The 25,567-nt window shown below is 41.4% G+C and overlaps 2 protein-coding genes across 5 annotated transcripts; one reads left to right on the top strand and one right to left on the bottom strand.

Moving 5' to 3' along the window:
- Nucleotides 1–72: 72 nt before the first annotated feature.
- Haus2 (HAUS augmin like complex subunit 2) lies at nt 73–17,196 on the bottom strand. The gene is made up of 6 exons (XM_059261209.1): nt 17,030–17,196; nt 11,004–11,096; nt 10,503–10,572; nt 6,816–6,948; nt 4,033–4,141; nt 73–1,905 (listed from the first exon to the last, which is right to left on the bottom strand). Exons 1-6 carry the CDS (start codon nt 17,120–17,122, stop codon nt 1,699–1,701), a joined length of 705 nt encoding a protein of 234 aa, XP_059117192.1. The 5' UTR covers nt 17,123–17,196; the 3' UTR covers nt 73–1,698.
- On the top strand, nt 17,022–21,642 carry Lrrc57 (leucine rich repeat containing 57). 4 transcript variants are annotated; one of them, XM_059261205.1, is made up of 6 exons: nt 17,022–17,242; nt 17,552–17,657; nt 17,762–17,900; nt 18,534–18,802; nt 20,552–20,737; nt 21,224–21,642. In XM_059261205.1, exons 1-6 carry the CDS (start codon nt 17,190–17,192, stop codon nt 21,263–21,265), a joined length of 795 nt encoding a protein of 264 aa, XP_059117188.1. In that variant the 5' UTR covers nt 17,022–17,189; the 3' UTR covers nt 21,266–21,642. The 4 variants fall into 4 exon arrangements, with proteins under 4 accessions (XP_059117188.1, XP_059117191.1, XP_059117189.1 ...); XM_059261208.1 differs by having other exon boundaries at nt 17,022–17,293; XM_059261206.1 differs by having other exon boundaries at nt 17,022–17,300.
- Nucleotides 21,643–25,567: the final 3,925 nt, after the last annotated feature.

Here is a 25,567-nt window from a genome sequence, read left to right as displayed (position 1 = left end):
AGTTTGAATGCTTATACTACGTTAAGCTAAGAGTATTTTCTTTCTGTTACTTTGTATTCATATGAAGCCACATTTAGTTGAAATTAGTTTATTTTTACATCGTGAGGCATTAATAGGAAATAAAAATACAAAATCACCAGGGATATTAATAGTGGTAATGTGATAATGAACACATGTATACACATAATACACAAGAAATCATACAAGGAAAATGACTAGATGTTAAAAGAGATTTGAGATTAAATATAAATAAGGATTTTGATGAGTTGTCTGGGTGATGTTCAAAATCTCAACACCATTCTTGTATGGCACATTTATAAAAGCTGTAGACTTTTTCAAAACAATGGTCTGTTGTTTTAATAGTGGTTTTTTTCTTTGGAGGGGGGTAAGGATCCTGTGTTTTATGAACATCTACTTTACTATCTAACAGGTGAAGTCTTGTATTGAGAATGTGATGAACAGAAGGTTCGCTAAACTCCCGTGACACAGAATGTAACAGTATGGAAATACTGATGCACACATTTTAAAGGAAAACAGAACCCCAGTTTAAATATAAGTCAGAAGTACTTCCAGTACCAATGTAAACAAGAACAGCTTAAGGCAGTTGTTACTATCTCTACTTTAAGTATACTAGTGTCTATTTTATGAATAGCCCTAGGTAGGTACAATATATCATATTTTCCATTACAAACCTCTAAGCTTTAGCTAGATATGATGGCACATGTCTATGATTCCTGCATTTGGGAGGCTGAGGCAAGAAGTATCATGTGTTTGAGACCAGCCTGGGCTACACAGTAAGTTCAAGTTCTGCCTTGGCTACATATAAGAAGTATCAAAACAAAAACTTTATCACAACATGCCTCCCCCCACCCCAATCTTTCTTCTTTGCCTGCCCCAAGGCTGCCAGCACACATCCTCAGCATCTGTTTCCCAGGCACTCCTGAGAACACAACCAGGTTCAGTGATCTGCTAAGAGGATATATAAGACTTAGCATCATCACACTCACAGCTGTGAACTAGCATAGTAACTGAACTGTAACACTATGAAGTGCAGTCTACCACCAAAATTGTTAAGGCTATGGTGCTCCAGAATTTTGCCAGAGACCAGTAACAAAGGTACTTTCTGCCTGGTATGTACCAACATCCTAGACTTTCAGAAGGAAAGCAAGTGCCCACATAAACCACACTGCACAGCCTGGTCACACTGAGCCCTCCGCATCCTCCTATTACATTAGTTTCTAGCTGTGCCAGCCAAGGAACTACACTTTATCAAGCCTTCAAGGGAACAGACTGCTATGTGACTATTCTGCAACTTCCTAGGAACAGTCACCACGGAAGTTTTCAAACTCAGGAATATTCCACTTCAGGAACATTTTTAAAAGACATAATACAGAATCCGCTGTCTGAAGAATGTTCAACTCACTTATAATAAGTTATCAAACATATATTTGATCTTTTTTAGCTTTGCCAAAGAGAGGAAAAGGGATGAAAAAAAGGTATGTGGATCCTAGGGATTGAGCTCAGGGTGTCAGGCTGAAGCAGGAGCTTTTTCCTGCTGAGACATCTGTCTGGTCCTGGTACTCCAATGAATAAGAGGGCTTTTGCAGTGTTGCTAGCAACAAAGCCTATCCATGTCCTTGTCATCGTCACCTAGAAATGGACTTGACTACACGTAATTACCAAAAGGAAAGATAGCAATCACTTGGTGTTAACAGTTTGGGCATGAACTTTAGAAACAAAAGGTAAAGGAGGCACTACATCAACTCTGTGAAGATAATTTTCTTCAGTCAGTATTTTGGGGATACCCAAGGAAATTTCCTTTTGTTGTTCTCGCCACCTGAGTATATTCTCTGCCAGTTCTTCCGTCTCGTTCACCAAAATATCCATCTTGGCTAAAGCCTTGCTCTGTAACATTTGAAATAAAGAGAAATAGGAAAAAAAAAATCAGTTACTGATTACCATTATGTTAGAAACAGATTCGTCAAAAATTAACATCTGATCTTTTTCTAGTCCCTTACTACAAAAATTCCTTTAAAACTGTGTCTCTACCCCACCCCAACCTACATATCTTCTATCTGTGAATTCACTTCTCCTTTATCATCAATTTTAAACTCGATGCAAATAACCTCAGGCTTTCTCACTGTGCCTGGCTGGTCTGGAATTCACGGTAATCTCCTATTCCATCATCCCCAGTGCTACGATCACAGGCATGTGTGTGTCACCAAAGTTGTCTTAAACTGATGCTAAAGGTGTAGGGTGATTAAAGTCTACAATTCTACAATTTTCTTTTCTTCTGGTGCTGGAGATGGTGCAAGGGCCTTTCACGTACTAGGAAAGCACTATAGCAAGCTGATCCTTGGCTCTGAAAGTCTGTATTTCTAACATATTCCACATGGTAATGATCCTCTCGATCCATACTTTGAGTGGCAGGGCTCAATCTAGTCTATTCACTATTTTTTTTTCATGAGTAAAGCATAGTTCTGACTAATCTACTCCTCTGTATTCTTCCTTTGAGCTGGGCGGTGGTGGCGCATGCCTTTAATCCCAGCACTCGGGAGGCAGAGCCAGGCGGATCTTTGTGAGTTTGAGGCCAGCCTGGTCTACAGAGCGAGATCCAGGAAAGGCGCAAAAATACACAGAGAAACCCTGTCTCGAAAAACCAAAAAACAAAAACAAAAACAAAACAACAAAATGAATATGGACTGGAATGATGGCTTAGCTGTTAAGAGCACACTGGCTGCTCTTCTAGAGGACCTAGGCTTGATTCCCAGCACCCACATAGAAGCTTACAACTGTCTGTAACTCCAAACCCAGAGGATTTGGTATCCTTTTCTGGCCTCTGAGGCATCAGACACACAGGGCACAGACTACATGCAGAAGAAACATCAATACAGACAAATAAAACAAGAATGAGAAACAAGGGGCTGGAGAGAGGCATCAGGGGGAGAAAGTGCTTCCTGGTCTCCAAGGACCTGAGTTCGGTTCCCAGCACCCATGTCAGATGGCTCACAACTGCCTGTAACTCTAGCCCTAAAGGATCCCACACCTCAGGCACCTGCACTCACACTCTATTGGTTTTACTGATTCTTCAAACTAACTCTGAAAACTTTCTAAAGTCTTTCTATGTCCTATCCTGTTCCCTGTGATCAACAGATAGCAATTCTTAATAATTTTATTTTATACTTACACAAATATAATCTTATGAAGTAAAAAGTATATATTTTGCTAGGTATGGTGGCATATGTCTAAAATCTCAGCACTTGGAAGGCAGAGGCAAAAAGACAGTTTGAAGCCAGCCTGGGCTATACAACAAGACCATGGGGATGAGGTAGGAGGAGGGAACCAGATGGGAAGGGAGAAAGAAAATGGAAATCATGTTAAAGCAATACTTTTTAAAAAAATGTTTTTTTGTTTTGAGACAGGATCTCACTTTTTAGCTTAAACTAGTCTGGAACTCACTACATAGTGCAGGCTAGCCCCAAACTCCACAACAATCTTCCTGAGGCACCCAAGTACTAGAATTACAGGTGTAGGGCACCATGCTTGGCTAAGAAAATGTTTCTTTTGCTTCATGATTTTAATAATGACTAACTCAAAGGGAAATTAGCCAAGCTCAGAAAGACAAACACTGGAAGTCTTGTCTCACGTGTATTCTAGATTTGAACTGTGTGTCATGAATGTAAGGGAAACAGTGATGGGAGACAGGGTAAAAAACGTAACAGAATACCCGTGACATGCAAACAAAAGGAGACACTATCCAGAGGAAGCCAGAGGGCCAGGAAGAACTGGAGGGAGGAGATGACGAGGACAGCCGCAGACGAGGATGCAGCAGAACAAAGAGAAACTGCACATCCGTGTGAGAATGTCATGATGAAATACATTGCCTTGTTGTTAATTTAGGAGTCTGAGGCCAGCCTGAGCTACATGAGACTATCGAAAAAATAAAATAAAAACCAAAAAAATTAAATGGGAAGGTCACACAGTTGAGATTCTAGTATAAGAACTAAGAGCAGCTATATCAGTAATACTCACCATTTGCTTTAGGTTTTCGTCTAAATGAGGGATATTTCTAATTGTTTCAAGATGGGTTTCCAATTTCTCAATGAAAGTCACAGCTAATTCCAACAAACGTACCATATCTCTGAAAGAGAGTGCATGGGTGAATGTAAATTTACCCCCAGGCTCCTGTGTTTGAACACTCGGTCCCTATTGGGTGGTGCTGTTTGGGGACTTATTGGAGCTCTGGGGCACAGGGACCGGATGGTAGATATAGCTCAGTGGGGCAGCCCTTGAAGGTGCCCTCCAGTTCCTGATCCATTGAGATGCGAACAAGCCATGCCACAATCCTGCCACCACCGACGGAGTTGTTTCCCCACGGCAAACATCACAGCTCTGCTAGCGACTGGGGTGGGCGTTTCCCCAGTGCAAGTGATACAACTCTGAAGGGAAAGGCATCCTGGCAGTCAGGAACCAAGAAAGACCACAAAGCTGCATCGCACAACAAACCTCACACAAGAGATTTACAGGGAAAAACCCAGAAGAGTGGCTGGCTCTACGAGGGTGAGGGGTGAGAAGCACTAGAGAAGTGAGCAGAAGACAGGGTTTATAGAGTTTTTTGGGAGGGTGGAGCTTTCCAGGGTGGGGATTGGTGGGTTTTCAAGTCCAGGGCATTAGAGTGTTTGTGGGTAGATCCTGGTAGTTAGAAGTCCTCAGGGGCAGGGCCCAGCCACTTGAACACCAGCCACAATGCCTTACCTACAATGTTCGATGTACTACTGCTAAACTGTGAGCCAAAATAAGCCTCTCCTCAACTAAGTTGCTTCTGTTAGTATTCTGTGACAGTGGTTAGAAAAGAAAAGCAATACAGGGAGGGAAAAAAATTAACTTTTCTTCTTCCTCCTCCTCCTTTTAAATATTTATTTTGGGGGTTGGGGATTTAGCTCAGTGGTAGAGCGCTTGCCTAGCAAGTGCAAGGCCCTGGGTTCGGTCCTCAGCTCTGAAAGAAAAAAAAACTTTATTTTATGTGTGGGTGTTTTGCCTGCATGTGTCTATGCACCACATGCATGCAGTACCCATGGTGACCAGAAGAGGGCATTGGATCCTCTGGAACTGGAGTTTACTGAAGATTGTGAGCTGCCATGTGGATGCTGGAAATTGAACCGGAGTCCTCTGGAAGAGCAGCCAGTGATCTTAACTGCTGAGCCATCTCTCCAGCCCCTTAACTTCTCTTCTTTAGTTGTTTTGTTTCTTTTCCTTTAATTAGGACTGTTAATTTGAAATAAGCAAATCTAAGGAGCATCATTAACAAACATTTTAATGGAATTATCAATGGTGAAAAGGTTCTTCTCTTTCATTGAAGCAAAACTTAGATTGTCATCCAAATAGAAAAATGGAATGAGCCAGGCATCATGATTCGATCCTTTAATCCCAGTGTCCTGCTCAGGAGGCAGAGGCGGGTGGATCTCTGTGATTTCCAGGCTTGCCTAGTCTACACACCAAGTTCTAGAAGAGCCAGGGCTACATAGAGAAACCTTGCCTCAAAAGACCTAAAAAAGATAACCGAAATCTAACTGTTGGGAAAACCCTCAGTGGAAATGGGTGTGCTGATACGTGTCTTTATTCCCAGCACTTTGGAGGCAGAGGCAGGAGGATCTCTGTGACTTTGAGATCAGCCTGGTCTACATAGTGAGTTTTAGGCCAGCCAGGGGGCACATATTGAGCCCTATCTCAAAAAAGAAAAAAGGAAAAAGAAAACCCTCAATTGTTGGTAATAACCATCTCACATAAAGTCATTTCCCTAGACAAAACCTCATATTGGTTCAGAGAACAGAGAAGACACCAAGGAAAAATACTACACTGAAAAAGTATCATATAATTTTTTTTGAATCTGAATTATAAAATCTTCAAAATCATTACTCAGTTCATCTTTTTGCTGTTGGCTTTTGTTTTGTTTTTAAATCACTTGCCAGACACTTTGAGATATATTATCAGTAAAGGTAAGAATAAAGTCCACTTTTTTCATCCTCGGCTACACAGCAAGTTTGAGGCCAGTCTACATAAGACCCTGTATAAAAAAACAAGATATTTCTAATTTTTGTTGCCTACCCTTTCTTTTTGAGACAGGTCTCCTTACGTAGCCCTGTACTGAAACTCACTCTGTAGACCAGGCTGGCTCCAAACCCAGAGATCCACCTGCCTCTGCCTCCTCAGTGTTGAGATTAAAGGCATGTACCACCATGCCTAGCTTCAGTTTTTGCATCTTTTAATGTTTTATCTTTGTTAAATATCAACAGAATTTTTATACATAGGTAAAGATAAATGTATTTCATAAAACGGTCTACACATAATAAAGCAGATCTTACTCACCGTGCTGCATGAGGGATCTAATACTTTTCGTCAAAACCATAATTTAGCCGGGCGGTCGTGGCGCACACCTTTAATCCCAGCACTTGGGAGGCAGAGGCAGGCGGATCTCTGTGAGTTCGAAGCCAGCCTTGGTCTCCAAAGCGAGTTCCAGGAAAGGCACAAAGCTACACAGAGAAACCCTGTCTCGAAAAACCAAACCAAAACAAACCAAAACCATAATTTATAATTCCTAAAACAATTGGCAAAACAAAGTCCTTTCTTTTCTTCCAGTTATAATTATTTAAAAACAAAGAACACTTTCCAGTGTAATGTATCAACATTAGTAATGTTAATAAATACAACCAATAATATATTGTTTTGTGAATTATGCTACAACCTAACTGTCAGTCTAAACAAAAGCTACTTTAAAAAGACATGCATAGGTCTCCATTTCTGCTTCGTGATCTAACCTGTGATAAACAGCTTCCACTGGCAGGTTCTCCTGGCATGTGGGTCTCAGCAGTCTTTGCCTGATGGCTCGCTTCTCTTTTAGTACTGTTTCCAGATGATTACTCATGCTTTGCAGAGTGTCACACTTCTCAGCTACATAAACCAGAGATGGCAACCACAGTTAGCAACAGGACAAGTATGTTTTAGAATTGTTAAGAATCTCTTTCTTCCCACTGCACCAAGGCTGTGCAAGGTGTCACACCGCAGGCACTGGATTCCCAGAAGCCTGCCCATGCACCAGGGACAGATCCCGATCCCCCTGCCTGGGTGCCCCCCAAACAGTTCGAGTCAAGGACCTGCCTAGGCTCAGTGTGCCGGGCTCTGCTGACTCCCCGTGAGAGATCTTGATTTGGGGGATGTGGGGATGCGGGGTGGCTTGGGAGAGAGGGCTGGGGGGTGGGAGGAGGATCTGTGGTATGTGGACTGAGTAGACAATTTCTTAATAAAGAAAAATGAAAAAAATGAAAAAAAATTAAAGAAAATATTCTATCTATCCTATAAAAAAATAAATCTCTTTCTTGGTGACTGCAGAGATGGCTCAGTGGTTAAGGCCACTTGCTGCTCTTCCAGAGGACCCACGTTGGCAGTTTACAACCATCTGCAATTCCAGTTCCAGGGGATCCTATGTTCACTTCTGGCCCCTGTGGGCACTGCACACACACACACACACACACACACACACACACACACAGTGCCCAGACACACACCCATACACATAAAATTAAATGAAAATAACCAAAGTCAGCATTAACCTAAGGCTGGGTACAGTGGCACATGCCTGCAGTCTCAGCACCCCTCAACCTGAGGCAAGAGGATCACTGAAGTTAGGAGTTAGACCTAGTCTAGGCAAGAGAGCCTTATCTCAAAAGCAGATAACAAACAAATAAATCAAATAAATTAACCTCACAGTCTCTGAACATCTTTCTTACTTTTTCTTTAGTAGCATCAATTTAATCTTCATTTTTGACTATTTCCTCTTATGTTTTTCCTACTAACAACTAAACTCTAGTACTAAATTCTTTCCTGTGTTTTCAAATCTGCTTTTTATTCTGCCCTAAATCCAGGGCCTATTTTCATATAATAATTATACAATTATCATAAATTTTAAAGTTTAATTTCCTCCCTCCCCATCTACATGCCCCTTTTGTTTTCAAAAGGACATGTTTGAGAGTAGATTATAGACAGCATGACCTTTTATTCTTAAAAAACACAAAAATTACATTAGTGTATAGGTGTGTGTGTGCAGGAGTGTGCACACTCCTACATGTGTGCCACAGTACTATGTGAAGGTCAGAGGACAACTTTCAGGAGTTGGTTCTCTCCTTCCATGTGAGTCTTAGGGATTAAACTAAGGTATCAGGCTTCATGGAAAGTGCCTTTATCTGAAGAGCCATCTAGAACACCCATGATCTTTTATTCTTTTTTTGTTTGTTGTTTTCTTTGTTTTTCAAAACAGGGTCTCTGTGTAGCCCTTGCTGTCCTAGAACTTGCTCTATAGCCCAGGCTCGCCTCAAACTCACAGAGATCCACCTGCCTCTGTCTCCTGAGTGCTGGGATCGAAGGTGTGTACCACCACTGCCCATTGATCTTTTATTCTTAAAACTTTATTCCAAGAACATACTCTTACGTAACTTATGTAACTACAAAACATTCCCAAATTTGGAATTTTTTTCTCAGAAAATTTATTCATTTTAATTTTCTTTGCAGTATTGGAGACTGAACCTAGGGCTTTATACACGCTAAACAAAGATTCCACCATTGAACTACATCCCCAAGCCTTTCCCCTCAATATGTGTTTAAAAGTTTTTAAGATTATAAATTTATTTAATTCTGTGTATATGTGTGTATATGTGTGTAAGCACGTGTCACAGTGTTCATGTGGAAGTCAGAGAGCAACTTTTTGGTCAGTTCTCTGCTTTCACTCTGTGGGTCCCGGGATCAGAACTCAGGTTGAGCAGAAAGTGCTTTTACCCACTAAACCATCTAACTGACCCTGTTTGTTTCATTCCATTTATTATCTGTATGTGGGAGTGGATGCATGCACGCATGCCACAGCACATTTACCAGAGACCAGAGCACACATTTGGGAGGAGGTCCTCTCCTTCTACCATGTGAACCTTGGGACTAAACTCAAGTTCTCAGGGTCAGTGGCAAGGGCCTTTACCTGTGGAGATATCTTGACAGCCCTGGGTTTGTTTGCTTGTTTTCAGTTTTTCTGAGACAGGGTTTCTTTGTGTAGCCATGGCTGTCCTGGAACTCGCTCTGTAAACCAGGCCAGCCTCAAACACACCAACCTCTGTCTTCTGAGTGCTGGGATTAAAGGCATGTGCCACCATACTAAATATGGAGTGCCAGGGATTAAATCCAGAGCCTCATGAATGCTAAACAAGCACTCTATCAATTTCAGCTATATACATAGCCCTTTCAGAAAATCTAACATTGATCTCTTGTCTTTGAGAAGCTACTATAGTTTGGAAACTGTGTCCCACAGCATTTAGGTGTTGGGAGTTTAGTCTTCACTGTGGTGGTTCTGGGGGGTGGTGGGAGCTTCAAGAGGAATGGGGAGCCATTAAGTCAGTTAGGGCTAGGCCCTTGTAAAGAAGTTAGTTCAACTCATTTTCAAGACCCCTCCCTGCTGGACATGGTGGCATATGACTTTAATCCCAGGATTCAAGAAGCAGTGGCAGGTGAATTTCAGAGGCTTAAGGCCAGCCTGGTCTACACAATGAGTTCCAGGTCAGCTAGTCAGACAATGTCATAGTGAGACATTGTCTCAAAACTGCACAAAACAAAACAAAACAAACAAAAACCCTTCCTGCTGCAGAGTGCTATTATTTTACTACCTTTTTAAAATTTTATTTTTATGTGTATGGGTGTTTTGCCTGCATATATGTATATACCTTATGTGTGTGCCTGATGCCCATGGACATGGATTTCTCATGATTGGAGTTACAGATGGTTGTGAGCTGCCATGTTGGTGTTTGGAACTGAACCTGGGTCCCCTGGAAGATAAGCCAGTGATCTTAACCAATGAGCCATCTCTGTAGTTCATTACTCTACTTCTTATACTTTGCTTGCTTGCCCTTTAAAAGAACATAAAAACTTGGTTCTGCCTGGTTTCTCATTACTGGTTAGTTCTCCTGGAATGGGTGTTACAAAAGAGTGAGACTGACCCTAAATTACTCTGGATTCTTGTCCTACAATATGATGTGTCCTCTTGCCATGAGCTCTGGTGCTGGAATGGCATCTACCATGTGGACCTTACCATAGTTGAGCTATGTACCTTGAAACCTCCAAAACTGTAAGCAAAATAAATCTTTTTTCCTTGTATATTATCCAGCCTCAAATATTTTCTTGTGGCAACAGAAAAGGAGATTAATGGAGGAGCCAACCTGGTCACTTTCTATATGCTATTTTTACTAGTTAAGTCATCTGGTTGTTCCTAGCCTTGGCTAGTTGTTCCAAACTAGCCAAGGCTAAACAGTAAGAAAACAAAACAAAACAAACAAAAACCCTGAACACGTATTAGTTATGAGACAATACCTGGGAAAGGTTATGACATTAGAATTCTGCCGCCTGGTGGTTATATACAGTAATTCAAGATCAAGCTGAAATCCTAATGGTTATTCTCTTAAGCAACAACTTACCCAAATAGGAAGGATGAGTAAGATCTGCTGTATCCTTTTCCAGTTTCAGAAGTTCAATTTCCAGGTTGTTCTACATGATGAACAAGAGGAAACTTTAGCTCACACAGCAAATGTCCTGAAGTTCAAGGCTTCAAACACTGATGAAAAGGACACGCTAGGGAAACACAGTATAAGACATCTACATGTTCCTTAAATGAGATGGAAGGATGATTTACAAAAAAGCCAGGGTACGCCACTGGAACTTTTCATTTTGGTATCCTGATTCCTGTTATTACAAGTAACTACTACATGTACCTACTGGCCAGGCACCAGGCACTGTTTTAATTGCAAAAGAATGCTATTCAAACAAATTAAGAGGTTTTGTTTGTTTGTTTGTTTTAGAGTTGGGCAACCAAACCAGGACATTTTGTATGCTAAGCGTCCACATTTTCTCTGAACTACACCCTAGCATACTACACACTTTTTTAAATTGAAAAATAGAAGTGAAAGCTCATAATTTACCTGGGAGATTTCAGCTTGAATATCTGAGATCTGCTGTAATCTGGAGAAGTTCACAAAGCAAGGATCTGTTTTCTTAGATATATCTAACATCTCCTATTGGTGAATGAACAGGAAAAGTATAGTAAGTTACAAAAAGTATGCACACTAGAATAACATACACAAGGGACTAAAAATAACATTGTCATCAGGCGGTGGTGGCACATGCCTTTAATCCCAGCACTTGGGAGGCAGACGCAGGAGGGTTTCTGTTTAGAGGCCAGCCTGGTCTACAGAGAGAGTTCCAGGGCAACCAAGGCCACATAGAGAAACCCTGTTTCAAAAAAATAAAATAAAAGTAACGTTATGTCCAAAACTGCACCTAACACAAAGAATGCATTAAAACTGTAGCAATGAATATCTTCTGTTTTTATTTCATTTTGATAATGTCTAATGTAGCCCAAGTTAGCCTTGAGCTTGCTATAGCCAAAGGATGACTTCGAACTTCTGATCTTCATAACTCCCACTTCCCAAGTGTTCAGTATAACATCATGGATTTTGTGTGTGTGTGTGTGTGTGTGTGTGTGTGTGTGTGTGTGTGTGTGTGTGTGCGTGCGCGTGTGCACACTGGAGTGCATGTTTTATGAATGCATGTTCATATACATGCATGTATGTGTGTATTTTTGTGATGGCCAGAAGTCAACATTTGGTGTCTTCCTCCATCATTTCTCCATCATACTTTCTGACCAAGTCTCTCACTGAACCCAGAACTCACCATTTAGAGACAGGTAAATTAGGAGATAGTTAGCCTAGGACTCTATTTGGTTTTTGTTATGTACAATCCCCACTTGTAACAATGTGCTTGGCACACTAGCTCCTTTCCTTGCTTATGCTAGGTACATGTACTTCTCTTCAAACAGCGCACACAGCAACCTTAGAATCCTCTAGAACTCCTCACTTGTACTGCACTACATGTACTCTCATGCCTGAACAATAATATAGTATCTCTGCCTCTGGTAAGAAGCAAATTTAGACAGTTTCTATACAAGTATACCCTAAATGGTATGAAGAACATTTGGCCTGAACTGCAATGTACAGAAAGGCAGACGGCTGAGTCCTCTAGTAAACCTTTAAGGGAAAGTCCATTACTATCGTATGCCTGTGCATAAATGGGTATATATCTTAGGAACTTGTCTCTTGCTGTGATAAAAAACCATAACCAAAGAAACTTATAAAATAAAGTGTTTAATTTGCATTATGAATTTGAGAGAGTCAGAGTCCATAATTGTATTAGTCAGGTTCTCTAGAAGAACAGAACTGATAGAATGAATCTCTATATCTATAGAAGGGCATTTATTAAAGTGGCTTACAGACTGTGGTCCAGCTAGTCCAACAATGTCTGTCTGCCAACAGAAAGTCCAAGAATCCAGTAGTTATTCAGTCCACAAAGCTGGATGTCTCAGCTGGTCTTCAGTATATGCCAGGATCATGAAGAAGAGCCAGGAGGTGTGGCACACTCCTTTAATCTCAGCACTTGAGAGGCAGAGGAAGGCAGATCTCTGAGTACAAGACCAACCTGGTCTACAGAATGGGTTCCAGGACAGCCAGGGCTAGCTACACAGAGAAACCAACAAAACAAAACAAAATCTTTGCCAGGTGATGGTGATGTAAACCTTTAATCTCAGCACTCAGGAGGCAAAGGCAGGTGGATCTCTGTGAATTTGAGGCCAGACTGGTCTACAAAGTGAGTTCCAGGACAGCCAGATCGGTTATATAGAAAAACCCTGTCTCAAAAAATCAAAAACAAAACAAAACAAAAACTCCCTCAGGTGTGCCAAGCCTCTTGGGTTTTAGTTAATTCCACAATGTAGTCAAGGTGAAAACCGAGAGCAGCCATGACAAGTCCACCCCTTGTCAACTTGATATACAATCGTGCTTACTTTCCAAATGAAAACAATAATCAGATCATAATTATACCTAACATGATCTAACAATCACATATACAACTGCAAACACTATAAATTTTAGAACAGGTGGCAATGTCCCTAGAGGGACATTCTTTCAGTGCCTCAAAACTTAAATATGATAACCACTGATACTCTCCTAATTGACATTACATTACATGATAAAGAAATCAAGGAAAGAAAACACAAATATTTGCACAAATACTTTCTTAACAAAATATTCCTTGTTTCTGCAACTGGTCACATAGCATTAGCTGGTTATAACTACCTCCTTCTACTACCCATTCTGTATTTCCTCCACCCTCAGCAGGTCCTGGTTCTTTTCCCGGAGGAGTGACCCATACTTTCATTCTTGATGGATCTGTGCCCTTTGTCATCCTGCCTGGATTAGGCCATTGTAGCTTCCCATTGACTTTAATCACAGGACATGGCAGCACCAAGAGACTCCGTAAAGGATCTCCCACACTCCAGACATAATTTGTCACCCCCAGACAGCAGGAAGTAAATTTAAGAACATGACACCCACATTCCCAAGAGGTGGGGTGGGTGGTTTTTGGTCTTTCAATGGGTTATGGATATTTATCATTGTTTAGAGTGGCTGGTTACAAGCTGTTACTGGTAATGGTCAGGAAAAAATCTGAACAAAGGAGTTTAGATTCAGGGTTGTTTTGAAAAGAAAAAAAGGGGGATACAGATATAATAGGATAAAAGGGTAAATTATTGAATCTACTTTGAAAAAAGATACAGATATGATAGGATAAAGGGTAGATTATTGAATCTACTTTGCAAAGAAAAAAGGGAGGATATGGATATCATAAGATAAAAAGGTAGATTACTGAATCTCCTTTTAAAAAGCAACTGCTAGTTTTAAATATTTTACATTGGATTTTTGTATATTGTATACAAATTTGAGATTAATTTTGTTAGAACATACTGTACATACATTTTTAATCTTGTTCAAAGTACTGTACCTACACAACTCATTTATCAATGTAATGCAAATTTCAAGTCCTTGAAAGTTATTATTACAAACTATTTAGGATAATGAAGAAATGCAATAAAACTTGTAGTCATGTTAGGTATGTTTTCAAGGTCAAACAGATATTTTAGATAGACAGGTCATCTTCAAACACTTCAGAGATCTACAGAATATGGCATTTCAGATGTTTTAACAACATAGGTTTTTTGTTTTTTTTTTATGACAGCGGGACATGTCTGCTCCTGGCAGCACTAATCTACGTCAGAGAAGATGATGGGCATCTAAGAAACTCCATATGGAGTTTACTTTCTTTGTGGCAAAAGTCAGCCACTGGGCGAGAAACTGTCCTTGCCTCGACTGCTGACAGCTGCTGTCCAAACTGGACAGCAGGACACAATAGAGAGTGACTCCAAACCTTGCAAAGACAAAACTCCTGCTTCATAAAAAAGTCTGTAGGATGAAGATGGATGCCCCAACACTGCAAAGGAACCTTGGAGGACTTGTCCAGGTGGCCAGCTGTTTCTGTCATTTCTCATAATTTTTGGAAGTTGATTGCTTGCACTTCCTGTTTATTGAGGTAATATTATTTCCTTCTCAGGTCTCTGGAGTTGAAGACTAGATAGTTGTAGTATTCCTTGTTAACAAATTCAGAAAAGAAATTCAGAAAAGAGGTATAAAGTGTGTAAGTTTGAGAGACATCAAAGATAGTTTTCAGTTGGTAATACAAGTTAGGATATAAAGTGAATTAGGTACAACACTTTGGACTCACCAAAATAGGATAAATAATAGAGTATTTTCTCTGAATCTGTCAAGTGTTAACGAACTAGACATTATTGATGTAATTATTGCCTATATATTATATATAGTTATTGTACTTATTGTATGTAATTTTTCTTATATTAGGTATAATCATTTTTTTTTTTTAATTTTAGACAAAAAGGGGAAATGTGGTGCTCTAACAAATAAAGCTTGCCTGGAAATCAAGAGTGCGGGGCTAGCTACTAGTTAGCCACAGAGGCCAGGCAGTGGTGGCACACACCTTTAATCCCAGCATTCCAGAGGCTGAGGCAGACAGATCTCTGTGAGTTCAAGGCCAACCTGGGCTACACAAGATTGATCCAGTCTAAAAGAGAAGCAGAGCCAGGCAGTGGTGGCACACATGCCTTTAATCCCAGCACTAGGGAGATTGAGGCAGGAAGTGATATGGCTGGGTGGAGAAAGGAATATAAGGCTAAGGCGGGAGGAGACAGGAACTCACTCTCTTTTGGTTGAGGATTTGGTAGAGGTAACAACTCTAGTGGCTGGCTACTCTGCTTCTCTGATCTTTCAGTTTTCACCCTGATATCAGACTCCAGGTTTTCATCAATAAGACCAATTAGGATTTGTGCTACACTGTTACTCCTTTCTTAGCATGTTGGCCTAAGGGCATTGGAAGCCTAAAGTGATCAAAAGGAAGTGTGAGCTTCCAGTTCAATGGAATGTTTGTTGTGTTTCCTAGCAGGCACTCCCCAGCTCTGTAACCAGCAGAACTTAAGGTCATAGGAATAGGAAGCAAACATTTTCCTAGTGGGTCACTAGGGGTGATAGTGAGTGTAACCATTTCCTTTTCCAACCACCGCTATGAAGAGAAACCGTATCCTATATTGGATGCTGATTGAAAGTATAGACTGCCCCCTAGAGAACCCTGCCCCAGCCCTCCAGGTTGCTGTCACCTAATTGGAGCTGTAACTGTGTCTTCAAAAGGCCATTCCATTGTTCTATCAGGCCAGCTGCTTCAGGATGGTGGGGACCATGGTCAGACCAGCAGACTCCTTGATTGTGGGCCCACTGCTGCACTTTAAAAGATGATACGTCAAAAAGGAGAGGATTCTGGGATCTAATTCTGCCAACCTGCTGAGTGATATTGGAGGAATTTCTTGTTCTTTTTTGGTGTTTCTTTTTCGTTTGAGACAAAGTCTCCTCACTCTGTACCCTAGACTAGCCTTTAACTCTGAGCAATCTTCCTGCTTCCACATCTCCCAAGTGCTTAGATTACAAGTCTTGTATCCACACATACAAGACTGTTTCTATTTCTTCAACACTTTAGGATTTCAGAAGTCGCTAAGGACTCTTACATGAATTAAAAAAAAATCTCCCATCAAGTCTGCATTAACAATTTCTACAGATGAATTACTAACTTTCCTAACTTCTTTTCTGGTTTCTGTTTTTGGTTTTTTGAGACAGGTTTCTCTGTCCTGGAACTCATTTTGTAAACCAGGCTGGCCTCAAACTCAAAGATCTGCCTGCCTCTGCCTCCACAGTGTGCCAAAACATCGGCTTCAACTTCTTTTTTGTATCAGTTTCCTTCCCTTCAATCTTAATGTTCTTGGTCTCTCCCAATTCCTTTCTGTCATTTTCTATTATTCCTTCAAATGCTTCCCCCATTCACACTCCAATAGCGCGCACACACACTTTATAAGATGCTCCCACAAAGTCCCCACTGGAGTTTTTCTGTATTCAGGGCCTCTTACCCCAAATATCCTTCAGTAATTCCCATAAATAGGCGTTACTGGAAATGCTTGTTTTAAGTACCGGCCAGTATCTCTTTCTTACTGCCTCCCGCTGTAAAGTGTAGAGCAGCGCTTCTCAACCTGTGGCTCTCAACCACTTTAGGGGTCGAACGACCGACCTTCGCAGGGGTGGCCTAAGGCCATCGGAACACATAGATGTTATGATTCATAAAAGTAGCAAGATTACAAAGTAGCAACGAAAATAACTTTATGGTTGGAGTTATCACAACATGAAGTGTATTAAAGGGTCACCGCAGCATTGGGAAGGTTGAGAATCGCTGGTCTAGTGGAAGTAGGATCAGAGGAAGAAAAAAAAAATGCAGAACGCTGTTCCATCTCCGACAACCAGAGTCCCGGGAACGCCACCTACTCCGTCCCTCACACTTTAAAAGAACCCGCGGGAGAATGGTGGCGGCCGCGGCCTCCAAGGGGCGCTACCGGGTATTCAACACAGCCCTCAACTGCCTCCCGCACGGCGGAGCCACGACCACCACCTCACAGCGGAATTCTGTCGCCCCCTTGATGACGCCGTCGCAGCCCCCCCCCCTCCCCGCGTACCTCGGTGACTATCCCCGAAGCCACCCAGTGGTTCAGCAGTAGCCCAGCTGCACTCGGCGCGGACGCCGGGTCCCACGGGTTCGCGGCAGCCATGGCTCCCGCACACCTCCGGAGCTGGCGCGAGGAGTGAGAGGCACACAACGAACGGTCGCGCGGCTTGATGATGTCACAGGGCGTTCCCGCCCGGGCGGAAGCCCTGGGAGCGCGTCTCAGGCGAGCGCGGGTCCCGGGTGTTCCCTGGCGGAGCCTTCTCTGCACTGAGCCGTAGGAGGCGAGTCTCGAGCTCCCTGATCCCGCAGTGGCTCCCGGAGGCTCCCTGGCCTTAGCTCGGCTGCCAAAGCAGCAGGACCTTGTGGTAGCGCTGTCTACTAGCCTGCTTTCTCCTTGCCGCCCGCTTTGGCTGCCCCCTAGGAAGTAGGGATAAGCAGAAGGTGACAACTGGGACAGGAGACCCAAACGGGAGGTTTACCTGGTGGCTGTACGTCTAGACTGGGCGGTGACAGCTACGCTTCTTTCCCGCAGGGAACTGAGCCGCGGCGCTAGGATGGGAAACAGTGCCCTCCGCGCTCATGTGGAAACAGCGCAGAAAACTGGTGTCTTTCAGCTTAAAGACCGTGGTCTGACCGAGGTGAGAGGAGAGGGGACCGACCAAGAAACTAAAAGGGAGAGGGATGGCGGGGTGTCGAAGTTTATTGGTGCGGGATTTTCCACGCTGTGAACTCCTTTCTCCAGTTCCCCTCAGAGTTGCAGAAGCTGACAAGCAACCTTAGGACCATCGATTTGTCCAACAACAAGATCGACAGCCTACCGCCCCTGCTAATAGGAAAGTTCACACTGCTGAAGAGCCTCTCCCTCAACAACAACAAACTGAGTATGGCTTTTGTGCCTGGCTAGCTTTTGCTAGTGATCAGCAGTTATGAAGGGTGCTTTTCCTCGTACAAGCTGATTTTGTTATGAAATCAGTTCAGGGGATGCAGAATGTTAGAGTATTGAAGCTTTCTGCCTCTTGCAATTAAATCTACACGCCTCCTTGGATAGCATAATCATTATTACTAGGTTAATTTGGACTTGCAAGACTTATGGGATGCGATGTAAACAGTTATCTAATATGGGGGCAGGGTGGAATGAGAGGCTTTTCCAAACCTTCCTAGATTGTTGTTAGAATATACCTAGGATCCTTTACAAAACAAAACTATTATACACATGTTTTTCCGTATCTTGATGGCTCCTTAATCTTCTGAACACTGTTGGTAAAATGTGATACCTAAACTTGACATGTGCGAATCCTATATAAGAAGCGGGGACTGGTGATTTGGGCCTGGAATCCCAGCCACTCAAGAGGCTGAGGCAGAAGGACCATTATTTCAAGGCCAGCCTAGACAACTTAATGAGACCCTGTCTCAAAAATAGAAACAAAAACAAAGTGAAGCAGGCTGCCATCTGTCTTTTTATAAACTTTAGTTCTAACAGATTCAGATTTTTTTAAAAAATTTTTCTTCACCAGCTGTTCTACCCGATGAATTATGTAATCTGAAAAAACTAGAGACTCTAAGTCTAAACAACAATCACCTGAGAGAGCTACCGTCTACCTTTGGGCAGCTTTCTGCCCTGAAGACCCTGAGCCTCTCTGGGAACCAGCTGGGAGCACTACCACCTCAACTTTGTAGCCTGCGACATCTGGATGTAGTAGATCTCTCTAAAAACCAGATTCGGAGTATACCTGACACAGTGGGGGAGCTGCAGGCCTTCGAACTCAACCTCAACCAAAACCAGGTCAGTTCTGAGTGTGTCTGTGTATGATCCGTCCCCCTCACCCCAGTGTATGTTTGGGTTTATGGTCTCCTAATACTTTCCTGTTCCTTAAGCGCTAATCATGGAGTTGGATACCAGAATCTAAAAGATATATTTCATATGCTGAAGTTATTTCAATGCCCAATGTTATGGAGTGGATTTATAGTGACTGTATTCAAGGTGTTTTGAGGAAGGCAGAACAAAGTAACAGGGTGAAATATTTAAAAAAAAATTGTTGGAAGTTTGGCAAATCTTCAGTTCCTTTTCACACTACCAATCATTTAGTGAGGAACCATGTCAGGGAAGGAATAATGCAGGAATGAGACCTAAACCCACAGAATCTGAGATTCAGACATCAGACATTTGTTGTTGTTGTTGTTTTGTTAAATATGCATCCTTTCGTTGAAAAATCCTTAAGTGATAGTTTTTCTGGAGCTAGCTTATCATTGGACAACTTTACAACTGAAATGTTTTATCTTGGTTAACATTTGTCTAGGGAAGCACTCTGCTCTAGACAGGAGGCCTAGTGATGAAAGGAACATTTGAGATTAGGTAGCCCTTAGTTTCTGTAGCAACTCTGCTTCCGCATATGTACATCAGCTACCATGGACATGTTGTCACTGTGCTGGACCAGAGTTAACATTAGGACAGTCTTTGAGGTTGGCTTCATCTTTCCCTGAGATTTTTAGGGGGAAAACTGTCATCTATTAAGCACCAAGTATTAGTTGATGACTTATTCTACATTCCCTATGGCTAGACTGTGTAGTTGGAAGGTTTCTCAGACCTTACTTGAATAACCTGGGGAGCTTAAGGTCATCTTAGTATTTTATTCAGTGAGAGGTCTAAGAATCTGCATTTGCACAAAGTTCCCAGGTGATGGTTGGAGATACCAGGCAGTCAACAGAATTTGGTGACCTGGGGCTGGAGAACAGCTGAGTGGTACAATAATCATGTGGCATGCATGAGACGCTGGTTCATCCTGTAGCATGGGAAGGAAAAGACTTGGAGCATTTAATTGGCCAAAGTGAATGGACAAAGTGTTTGGTATTGACCTGGAGGGCCTCCACAATGCTGTTGAATGGGCATGCCAAGTTCATCACTTGAATCATCTAAATGTCTTAGTGAAAATTGTAGATACAAACTGTACTAGAGGTTAGTAGATAGAACTGTTGATACGATTTTGAGGTCATAAGTGAAATGGCTTTAAGAATGCTTTCTAGAAGGTTGAGAATGTAAAATATTAAGCATTAGGAGTTTCTGCTTGAAAATAATAGAGATGTCAAAACAAAATCAGGAGAAATTCAAAAGAGGAAAACTTGAGTGTCACGAACAAAGGGGAATCAAGAAAAGGATGGATAGTCCGGTCAGGTGCAGCAGTGCATGGGAAGCATGGATGGAATCCTGGTTTGGGTATTAAAATGTTTGTGTGGTTGTTCTGAGTGGCAGGTTACTGGTAAACTTTTTCCTTGAACTTACATGATTCTCATATTTTCTATAATAAATGTACAGTGCCTTTATTATTAGTTTTTATTTCTGAAATGTTACTGGTAACCTTCAAATCATTTGAAAGTGGAGGAGTAACAGAAGGTATGTTAACAGAGGCCTCTGGAATGAGTAGGCAGTGAGAAACCGGAGGCGTGAAAGAAGAGCTAGGACCCAGGCAAGGTTTGCTCCAGTGTAGTAAAAGTAGCCACTGTGCTCTTTGTACTCTTACTGTTGTGTTGTTCACAGATATCTCAGATCTCAGTGAAGATCTCCTGCTGTCCTCGCCTCAAGGTGCTCCGCCTGGAGGAGAACTGCCTCGAGCTCAGCATGCTGCCACAGAGCATCCTCAGCGACTCCCAGATTTGCCTGCTCGCTGTGGAAGGCAATCTCTTTGAAATAAAGAAACTTCGAGAACTAGAGGGTTATGATAAGGTGTGTATAAGCATCTTCTACATTTCTAGTGTCTGTACCAGAGAAAATGCTGAGGTAACCTAGGTAATGTCCACAGTTAGCATCACCAGGTTCATACTTTGTAAGACTTGGTCAGACAGTATTTTGCCAAAGTGACTTTCTCCACATTCTGCTTATTGTAAAGCACCTTTTTATGCTTTCTAGTAAAATACATGAAAAAAAAAAATCATTGTGCTTTAATAATTAAATACTTTGTTGTGTGTGGCAGCATGGCTTTAATCCCAGAATTTGGGAGGCAGAGGCAGGCAGATAGATCTCTGTGAGTTCAAAGGCCATCCAGGGCCACATAGTGAGAATCTGTCTTAAAAAGTGAGGAAAAAAAAGTAAATTTTGTATGTAATGAACCAAGTCAAATTGAAAAGAAAAAACCATAAAAACCTAAGTTTAAAAATACTCTTATATTTGCCCATACCAAATACCATATATATTTTTCTTTCATGTTTTTAGTACATGGAGAGGTTCACAGCCACCAAGAAGAAATTTGCATGATGTTCTCCAGGACAATGGGAACCTTAAGGACACTGACTTGGAACCTCTGTTGGAATTTGGCCGAGTTAAAGGCTCCGGATGTTGGAGACACTCCAGATTACATTTCATTTAATGACTTTTTTCCTTTTAAGGACTATCTCAGATAAGCTAAAGGAAAAAGACTTAGGAGACAGGAAGAGCCCTTCATTTTGAGCCAATGGATAGGGCGATGGCCAATGTTGATCTTCAAAACCATCATTAGTTGGGCTCTAAGAACCAGTAGGTAGTTGCTATTCATGCAGTGAGGAACTGCCGCCTGGTAACAGAATGACTCCACACCACAGCTAGAGGTTTTGTTGAGTTACATCGTGCCAGCTTTCATAAAGTCGGTTACCACATCTCTGTGTTAACACTTCATGTTTTTATGAAACTCTAATTTGTGGGAAACTTGTATGGCTAAGGACGTATGCTTTTGTTCCAACCCATCAATTCAATAGGAGTGTTTCCACTTGGAAGTTGGGAAGTACATAAATATGTAGCTATCTTAAAGCAAGTTTTGTCAAGAGGAGCATCAACAAAACAGCCATCAAGGATTGTTCCCCAAGGCTGCAGTAGCAAATTTTTTACTATTGCAGGTGCCTTACTGGTAGAAGGCTCCGAAGAGCTAAAATTATATGCAAAAATTGTATAGTTTTTGTTTTTCAGATAGGTTTTTGCTATGTAGCCCAGGCTGGCCTCAGACTTACAATCTCCCCATGTCTACTCCTTTAAGTACTGAATGACAGGCATGCGCCAGACTCAGCCTACTTGTAAGATTATAAATGAATTTTAATAAGATTTTCCTGAAGCTTTGTTAAAAATCATGTGTTATTTCTGGTAATTTCTCCCCCTTTTGTATTTATAACTGTACTAATCAAATTACCTTCAAGAAAACCATTGCTATAATATTTTAAAGTAACCTATGTTTATCATGGTTATTCTCTGAATGAGAGGTTATACTAAATAAAGTATTTTTAATGAACTTTAGAAGCAATGTTAGTCATTTAAAGAAGAACTTATAATCAGTTCTTTGAAAGTAAACTGGGAATATGTTTCACGCTCTTGTTTGGTTTCATGAGCAGTGAAATCCAACTGATGTCACTCAGATGTCTCTGAGGAACTGGGAATCTTGTTTAGAGAATGTGAAAGTACACACTGAGAGAGAGATTTCAGATTGTCACTGATAAGAACATTGCAAAGCAATCCCCAGGACTGGTTTCTGAAGTCTTCTCTTGGCTAAAGATATACTGGCAGTTCTCAATAATAGTTAAAACTAGCTTAAAGTTGAAAAACCACAAAAGCTTAAATGAAGCAGCCTTTCTGACCTTAAATTTGATCCAGGTGTTCTTTCTCCCCCATGTTGTTTTCTCTATTTGGGGACAGGTGGTGTTAGTTTATCGGTATCATGAAGGTTTGTTTTTCCCGTCCCCCCTCAGATTTATTTTTTCTGTGTGTGAGTTTTCTGCAGTGGTCAGGATATTGGATCCCCTGGAACTGGAGCTACAGATAGCTTTGAGCTGCCATGTGGGTGCTGGGAACAGAACCAAGATCCTCTAGAAGAGCCTCAAATGTTCTTAACCACTAAGCCAACTAACTCTCTAGCTTGTTTTTTAGTTTAATATGTTTTGTTCTTGCTGATCCACTGAGCAGCTGACCTTTCTTGGCATTTTACCAATACCTCTCATCTAACAAATCTGAACTTACAAATTTAATACCTTAAATGTATTCATTTGTGTTCTTCACTCCTGTAAGAATCACTAAGTACCACCTTTTCTTCAGTCTCAATTGCATGTCCAACCATACCAGATTATACTGCTCCAGAATGCTTTAGTGTTATTGTTCAGTCAAGAAATGCCCTCTCTCACTTACTTGGTCCTGCCCTATATCTAAGCTCCTTCCCTAAATCTAATCCGAATTAACTGCTCTCCAATCTGCTGATAGAATGCTTTCCATATCCTATATTTATCTCTCTTGCTAGACTAAAGTGCTTGAAGCTAAAAACTATATAAAGTTAGGGGCTAGAAAGATAGTTCAGTGATTTAAAGTACTTGTTCTTGTAGAAGACCCAGGTTCAGTTCCTATACATACATGGTGGTTCACAACCATCTGTAACTCCAGTTCTAGGGGATCCAACACCCTCTTCTGGCCACTGTGGGCACTAGACATTCATGTGCTGCATGCATACACACACACACACACACACACACACACACACACACACACACACACACACACACACACATATATCCAGGCCTAACATTCATACACAAAATCTTTAAAAATAAAAACAAAAAACCTACCCAATAAGCCTTAAGTTTTAATTTGGTGTGGAGAAAGTATATGGATGGAGTAAGATCATGGGCTCTGTCCTCAGGGATCAAGGTCTGGATCCAGAGTTTGTTACTTAATAGCTTTCTGAGCAATTTACTATCATCTGTAAATATAGGGAATACGTCTCACTTCTCAAGTATGTATTATAGTGAGAGGATACATAAAAGCAACACAAGCAGGAACTCAATGAAACAAGCTCTTTATCTTATCTATAAAGCCTGGAAGTACAATTGTGTAAATTATACAGGAATAGAAGGCTGAGAGCTAGCACTATGTTAAGCGGCAAAAACCAAAGACTTCAGGATAAGTGACCTGAATATCAATATGAGAAATACAAATCAAATTAGGAACTTAATCAGGACAACTAAGAATTTTAATGAGATCACCCAGGAAACTAGCATTCAAATGAGTTTTGTTTTTATTTTATTTTGGTTTTTCAAGACAAGGTTTCTCTGTGTAACAGTCCTGGCTGTCCTGGAACTCACTTTGTAGACCAGGCTGGCCTCGAACTCACAGAGATCCACCTGGTTCTGCCTCCCGAGTGCTGGGATTAAAGGCGTGCGCCACTACCGCCCGGCCTCATTTTGTTCTTTTTTTAGTAGGTTTTCACATATCCCAGATTGTCCTATAACTCACTGTATGGCTGACGATGACTTCTGATCCCTTCTGATCTTTTGAACTTCTGATCCTCCTACATTCTCCTACCTAATACTGAGACTGGAGGGGCATGTCACTACACCTGGCTCACATGGTGATACAGAACTTACATATTCTTGAATACTAGGCAAACATCCTATGAACGAGCGATTCTACAACCCCGGTCCTAAAAAGTTCATTTTAAATGTGCATTATAGGATGTCTAGAGTGTAGATGTTTAAGTTAATGGGAGAGTCATAATCCATATGTGATAAGGAGAGATCAAGAGTTGAAGTGAGAATAAAGGATAAATTAAAACTGAAGAAATGGTGAAGTGGGTAGAAGTGTACAAGTAAGATGAAATTTGAGCTTTCCTGTTTTGAAGCGAGCCAGGGTTACATGGTAAGACTCAGTTTAAAAAAACGAAAAGTTTATGCCTGGCAGTGGTAGCACACGCCTGCCTTTAATCCCAGCACTGGGGAGGAAGAAGAAAGCAAATCTCTGAGTTCAAGGCCAGCCTGGTCTAGAGATCGAGTGCCAGGATGGCCAGGGCTACACAGAGAAACTCAAAAAACCAAAATGAAAAAGAAGAAAAAAGGTTTGGTACAGGATACTATTTCTTAGCTTTAGTCATAGGTAATGTGTTCAAGGTCACAACACTAGAAAATGAACCAAAAAAGTGAAGCCAGGTAACAGATGAGTCCAGCTTATGTGAACTACTTGCTATCGCCTCTCAGAAACAACAGAAGGGATGGCAGCAGGCACAGGTACTTCCCATCTGTCTCTGTGCCTTCTTCTCTAGAGAAAGGGACTATGTTCTCTTTCACAGGGCTTTGACCAAGAACTCCCTCATTCTAGAGAAAACAGCTATCATGTATTACATTTACACCTGACAGGCAACATTCTAAGAGTGTTTGTTTGTTTGTCTTATGGGGAGAGAGCTTAGGCTAGCCCACAATTCACTGTGTAGGTTGATTCTGCCTCAGGTTCCCCGGTGTTGAGATTACCAGCCTGGTCTCTGAGCCCCACTTACTCTAAGAGATTTCTAGGCATTACTGTTCTGTGAATTAGTTTATGAAGTAGGATTAATTCCCATACACAAGGCAGAGAGATAGGCATACATTCACACCAGCCAATAAGCAAAGGAGAAACTGACAGCTGGGTGCTTTAGTCCACAGTCTACCCAACTTACCTTGGATACCACCTATCAGTATTGTTCCTTTAGCCAAATCAATGTGTTAAGTTTTTAAATGCTTTTAAGAAAAGCACCTTTAGGTACAGTACAATTTAGTGTTTTATACTTAGTCATACTTTATA

Source organism: Peromyscus eremicus, chromosome 4 (assembly GCF_949786415.1).
Source record: "Peromyscus eremicus chromosome 4, PerEre_H2_v1, whole genome shotgun sequence".
In the NCBI taxonomy this organism is placed as follows: Eukaryota; Metazoa; Chordata; class Mammalia; order Rodentia; family Cricetidae; genus Peromyscus; species Peromyscus eremicus.
This window is presented reverse-complemented; position numbering and strand designations above follow the sequence as displayed.

What these genes read in the sequence shown, in the direction of transcription:
- Lrrc57 (XM_059261208.1), top strand. Translation starts at nt 17,190, where the DNA reads ATGATGTCACAGGGCGTTCCCGCCCGGGCGGAAGCCCTGGGAGCGCGT. An exon ending in AAGACCGTGGTCTGACCGAG is followed by an intron (nt 17,658 to 17,761) that starts GTGAGAGGAGAG and finishes TCCTTTCTCCAG; the next exon opens with TTCCCCTCAGAGTTGCAGAA. An exon ending in TCAACCTCAACCAAAACCAG is followed by an intron (nt 18,803 to 20,551) that starts GTCAGTTCTGAG and finishes TGTTGTTCACAG; the next exon opens with ATATCTCAGATCTCAGTGAA.
- Haus2 (XM_059261209.1), bottom strand. Translation starts at nt 17,122, where the DNA reads ATGGCTGCCGCGAACCCGTGGGACCCGGCGTCCGCGCCGAGTGCAGCT. An exon ending in CTTCGGGGATAGTCACCGAG is followed by an intron (nt 11,097 to 17,029) that starts GTACGCGGGGAG and finishes ATTCACCAATAG; the next exon opens with GAGATGTTAGATATATCTAA. An exon ending in TACTCATCCTTCCTATTTGG is followed by an intron (nt 6,949 to 10,502) that starts GTAAGTTGTTGC and finishes TGGTTTATGTAG; the next exon opens with CTGAGAAGTGTGACACTCTG.